The sequence below is a fragment of the Vombatus ursinus genome, unplaced genomic scaffold (genome assembly GCF_900497805.2).
Source record: "Vombatus ursinus unplaced genomic scaffold, bare-nosed wombat genome assembly UNPS02000580.1, whole genome shotgun sequence".
In the NCBI taxonomy this organism is placed as follows: domain Eukaryota; kingdom Metazoa; phylum Chordata; class Mammalia; order Diprotodontia; family Vombatidae; genus Vombatus; species Vombatus ursinus.
In genome coordinates, this window is record NW_020940358.1 from 26113466 (window position 1) to 26119465 (window position 6000).

General features: G+C 46.4%; 1 protein-coding gene across 2 annotated transcripts in view; it reads left to right on the forward strand.

Moving 5' to 3' along the window:
- The window catches only part of SULF2 (sulfatase 2), a 144412-nt gene that overhangs the window by 116266 nt on the left and 22146 nt on the right, over window positions 1–6000 (forward strand). For both annotated transcript variants that reach the window (XM_027851385.1, XM_027851384.1), the window contains exon 9: window positions 1148–1204. In XM_027851385.1, the coding sequence (XP_027707186.1) occupies window positions 1148–1204 (57 nt within the window). The remainder of the gene's footprint in view (window positions 1–1147; window positions 1205–6000) is intronic.

Sequence of the window (6000 nt, forward strand, 5' to 3'; positions counted from 1 at the left end):
CTCATGTTCTCCAGCGTCTCTTCTCAGTTTTAAGAGTCCTGCGATCCTGCTTATTATAGTCTGTCTCATCCGCCAAGCTATGAAAATACTAGATTCTCTGCAAGACGATAGTGACATCTTGTGGGCTATCATGTAACTGCAGCCTTCAATCTTCTACTGTCCAGTCTAAGCTGCTGCCTGGCGCACCAGAAACTGGTCAGACCTCACCCACCCAGGACTGTTAGCTGTCCAGATCCTCTGGACGCTAAAGGAGAAACTGTGGGGGCACCAGTGGGTCCCCTCATCCCCTTCCTGAAGTTCATATCTTCTCTTGGCTGGATCCCTAAGAAATATGCTCCGTTTAACAGCCTGCTGTCAACGTCTGGAGTAGATGCCGCCCCATGCTGGGTCTTCCCTTGACCTCCTTGGAGACAATTTTAAGACGAAGGAATAGGAGGAAAGCTCATTCTTCAAAGAGCCTATTGCAGAGAATACAGAGGCTGCACGGGCATTAGTCCAGGCTCCGATATGGGCTCCTTCTGTGACCGTGGGCAAATGGCTTTCCTCTATGAGGCTTCAGTTTCATAGAGGGATGAAAATGTTTAAGCACTTATCAAGTGCCGGGCACTGTGCTAAGCACTGGGAATGTAAATGCAAGCTAGCAAGACAGTGCCTGCCCTCAAGAGGCTTGCCTTCTAATGGGCAACAACAACACATAAAGAAAAGCTGGAAAGCAGGGGATGAGGTTACTTTACGTAGGTGAATTCGGGTCAAAGATCAGTAAGGACAACAGAAGACCATCAGAACTGTGGTGCATTTATCACATCATAAAACAAATACCATAAAAGGTGGCTGGTGTTACAGAGGAAGCCGGAGGACCAGAGTGTGACGCCCAGTTCTGCCTCTTACTACCTGTGTGACAGCAGGGAGGGCTTTCTTTAGCTTCCCTAGCCATAACATGAAGGTTTTGTATTAAATCATTGCAAATGTCCCTTCCAGCTCTAGAAGAGATTTCAGGAGGGCCCTTGGCCCTGCAGATAGCACATTCCCATTTTCTACGAGGGCTAGCTCCACTGGGTTGGCAGATCCAAGGCCGGCCGACCCGGCAGGCTGTGGAGGGGATGGGCCCTGTGCTTGTGTTGTGAACTGATCTGCGTGTTCTACCTAGGTTCCACTTGAAAAAGAAGATAAAGGTCTGGAGAGACTCATTCCTGGTGGAGAGAGGGTAAGAAGGAAGTCTTTTAAAGAAACTAACTATAGGCAGTCATTCAACTATTAAGGGCAGAATGTCTACAGAATCTTGTGCCAGGGGAGATACAAAGTTGAGAAAAAAACATGGGCCCTGCTCTCATGAAGCTTCCAGTTTAGGAGGAGAACAATTATGTTACACAATATTACTTAAGTGCTTTGAGGACTGAATCCGTCTGAGCAAGTTCCTTATTGACCCGGAAGCTCAGGGACAGCTTCCTAGACAGGCTGGCATATGAAGATGGACTTTAAGAGAGGAGGAGATATGCCCTGGTGGTCATCTTTTTTCTCTAATGCGTCTTCAGTCTCTGACATGAAGGCACAGGTATAGAGAGATTAGCTTCTATAAGGAATAAGGGCCCTTTCTCTTTTGTGACTGGAGGGAAAGCAATTAACAAGCGTTAATTAAGTACCTACTATGTGCAGATCTAAATACAAACTGAGATAGTCCCAACCCTTCCAGTGCTTACTTCTCCTTGGAGGGAGCAGCACACAATACGTTGGTAGATAAATACAGTCAATGCAAAATAAATGCACAGTGATTGGTGGTGAGGTATGTTACTAACAGCTGAGGAAATAGCTGAAGGCCTCTTGAAGGAGAATGTACTTAAGCTGAGCCTTGAAGTGAGCTAGGGTTTTCAGAAAAAATGGCAGTAAAGAGGGATGGCATTCCAGGGGGGTGGCCTATACAAAGGCACGAAGGCAGGAGGTGGAATGTTGCGGGTGTGGAATAGCAACGGCCTATTTTGTTTTTGTTTTTTGTTTTTGCTAGGCCATGGGGTTAAGTGACTTTGCCAGGGTCACACAGCTAGTGTCTGAGGCCAGATTTGAACTCGGGTCTTCATGACTGCATGGACAGTTCTCTTATCTACTGCGTCACCTAGCTGCCCCTATTTGGCCTATTTTGACTGGAGTGTGGGGTGCATAAATCAGCTCACAAAGACAAACCAGCAGCCAGATCATAAATAACTATACATAGCAAAAAGAGAAGTTTGTGTTTTGTTATAAAGATGATAGAATTGACCATAAAGTGACACAACCAGACCTGTGCTTTAAGAATGTGAGTTTGGGGGCAGCTAGGTGGCACGGTAGATAGAGCACTGGCCCTGATGTCAGGAGGACCTGAGTTCAATCTGGCCTGAGACCAAACACTTGACACTTACTAGCTGTGTGACCCTGGGCAGGTCACTTGATGCCAATTGCCTTTCAAAAAAAAAAAAAAGAATATCAGTTTGGCTGATGTTTGGCCTGGTCCTGTAGTCCTTGCTGCTGGAAAGACTGAGGCTAGTGGATCACTTGAGTTCTGGAGTTCTGAGCAGCAGTAGGGCTGACACCAAGTAGGTTTCTGGACCAGGTCTGACACCAAGATGGTGGGACCCCAGGAACCAGGGGAGCCAGGCTGCCTAAGAAGGGGGCAACTGACCAGGTAAGAAAAATAGGGAAAGTTAAAACTTTGGGATCAGGTCCATAAGTGACTGCTGCACTTGTAGCCTGGGCAAGATGGGGAGACTGAGTCTTAAAAAAAATCAGTTTCACTATGTGAAAGATGGATTGGAGAGGGATCCAGGGAGACCAGTTAGGAGGCTTTTGAAGAGTCCAGGAGAGAGGTGAGGAGGCCTAAACTAGAGTGTTAAGGGTGTGAGAAGTGGGTTTATAGGAGAGATATTGAGATGGAATGGCAAATGATTGGATTGAGGAATGAGAGGAATAAATGAATGAATGAATGGTATATTAAGTACTTAGGATGCATCAGGCACTCTGAAAAGTACCAGGATACAAATACAAAAATTAAGACAAGAAGCTTTCATTCTAAAGTGAAGGCAACACAAAGGAGTGATAGCCAAGGAAAGGGTGCTATGGTCAAGGTGTAAAGGAGATTTCCCACAGTGAGGGGCCAGTTGAGGGGCTGCTGAGTGGAGTTGTAGGGTAATTGATTGACATGCACTCTAGCAATGGTAGCATGGGATTGATTACTGTTCCCAGAACTAGTTAGAAATTGAGATTAGAGAGGGGGACAAATTCCATAGTGTATGACATTAAAGTAGCTAGAGAGAAACACCATCATAATAGTGAGAGTGGACTAATTATACTAAATACTCACAAACTGGGCTAATGGTGGCCAAAAGAACAGTGTTGCCCTTGATGGGTGGCCCAGTGGATGGAGCACTGGCCCTGGAGTCAGGAAGACCTGGCTCTAAATCCAGCCTCCGACACTTACTAGCTGTGTGACCCTGGGCAAGTCACTTAACCTCTGTTTGCCTCAGTTTCCTAGCTGTAGAATGGTGACAATAACAACACTTATCTCACAGGGTTGATGTGAGGATTATAGAAGATATTTGTAAAATCTTTAGCGCTTAATAAATGCTTGTTCCTCACCCCTGAAAAAGACAGCAAAATAGGAAGAGGGGTGGGTGTAGGGTAGCAGAGGGGTGGGATCTGATGGTCTGAGATATTTGCAGGACCATGCTGGCAGAGTTTAGGCTCAGCAGAAATCTGCCCAAACCTGGGGCATCAGTGATAAGCACGGAGGTGCAAGGACCATTGGCGGTGAGAGGACGGAAGAAAGTGGATCATGTTTTCCTTCTTCCCGTGATGATTTCAAAGGCTTCATTGACAAGGAGCAATTTACTCTTCACATCACCAATGGCCATCGAGGGCTGAAATTAGCCAGAAGCTCCCAAAGCAGAGGGACTCCAGACACTCAGTAGTTAGTCAGCTAGCATTTATGAAGTACTTAAATACTTACTATGTGCCAGGCACTGTACTAAGTACTGGGGACACACAAAAAATGGCCAAGCTGAGACCTGAAGGAAGCTAGGGAAACTAGGAAATAGAAATGAGGAAGAGAATTCTAGGCAAAGGGGGACAGCCAGTAAAAATGCAGAGTCAGCAAGGAATAGCAAGGAGGCCCATGTCTCTGGACTGAGATTATGTGTAAGCAGATTAGAAAGGAGAGGGCCAGGCTATGAAGGGTTTTAAAAGTCAATCGGAGAATTTTATTTTTGATCCTGGAGACAATGAGAAGCCACTAGAGTTTGCTGAATCAGGGAAGAGCAGGAGTGACATGGTCAGACTTTCACTTAGGAAGATCACTTTGACAACCGAATGGAAGATGGGCTGAAGCAGGAAGACCAGCCAGCAGGCTACTTCAGTAGTCTGGATGCGGCATGATGAGGGTCTGCACCAGGGTGGGGTACTGTCAGAGGAGGGAAGGAGGCATATGGGAGAGATGGTACAAAGGAGGGGATGTCAGAGATTGACAAATGATTAGACACTGGGGGAGGGGAGTGAGAGAGAATGAGGAGGGGCAGCTAGGTGGCACAGTGGATAGAGCACTGGCCCTGAAGTCAGGAGAACCTGAGTTCAAATCCATCCTCAGACCAAACACTTGATGCTTACTAGCTGTGTGACCCTGGGCAAGTCACTTAACCCTGACTGCCTAAAAAAAAAAGAGAGAGAGAGAGTAAGGAGTTAGGATGATGCCTAGGCTGCAAGCCTAGCTAACTAGGAGGATGGTGATACTCTTAATAGTAAGAGGAAAATTAGAAAGAGGAAAGAGTTTAAGGGGAAAGGTAATGCATTATTGGACATGTTAGTTTAAGGTGTCTATGGGACTTTCAGTTCTTCAAGATGTCTAATAGGCATTTGGAGATGCAAGCAAGATGAAAGGTTAGGAGAGAGATTGGGTCATCTGCACAGGGATGATAAGTGAATCCACGGGATTCAATTGAGGTTATAAAGTGAAATATCATTGGGAAAGAAGAGAAGAGGGTCCAGCACACAGCTTTGGGGAACACCCACAGTTAGTGGGCATGCCCTGGACCTGGATGAAGATCCAGCAAAGGAGACTGAGTAGGAGTGGTCAGATAGCTAGGAGGAGTAGAACCAGGAGAAGGGAGAGTCCCTAAAACCTAGAGAGAAGAAAGTATCAAGGAGAAGAGGGTGTTTGACGGTGTCAGGCTACAGAGAGACCAAGGAGGATGAGGATTGAGAAAAAGGCCTGATCATTAAGAGATCATTGGTAACTCTGGAGAGAGCAGTTTTAGTTGGATGAGACTGGAAGCCGGATGGTAAAGTTAAGAAAAGAGGGGGAGGAGAGGAGGGGGAGGTGCTGATTGTAGAAAGGCTTCTCAAGGAATTTAGCGACCTGTTTTGGGAGAGGGAAATGGAAAGAAGGGAGTGGTCAGTGGGGGATGGAGAATGAGCTTTGAACAATGCAAGCAGGGGATCAGAATCGCTGAGATGGGGTGAGTAGAAAGGAGTGGAAGCTTGTTACTCATTGAGGAATGAGTTCTGGTCATTATCCTTGCCCACAGGGGTTCAGCCTAGGGGCAGGGGCTGTCCCAGGGTGTCAGGCAGGAAGGAAGAAGGGGTTAGTGTGGAGGGGGCCTGGAAAGGAGCCCTGTGGAGCTGAAGGTGTCCAGAAAGGGCGGCTCAGAACTCGGTCGATCAGAGGTCTTACATTTAGAAGAAAAACTATCTTTTTTCCTAACTTCAAATCAAAATGACAATTTTCCCTTGGGCCTGAGATGCAGAGGAAGATTTGTATGTATGAGGTAGACAGTTCTGGGAGAACTAAATCACTGTGTGAGCTTGGACAAATTACTTCTCTTTTCTCTGTTTCGGTTTACTCTCCTGTGAAATGAGGAGGTTAAACTAACCAGTCTTTAAGGTCCCTTCTAGCCAATATCCCAGCACTGACTGTTCTAAGCCCCTCCCAGCTTTAACATTCTGTGTTCTAAGGACCCTTCCAGCTCTGACATCCTGTGTTCT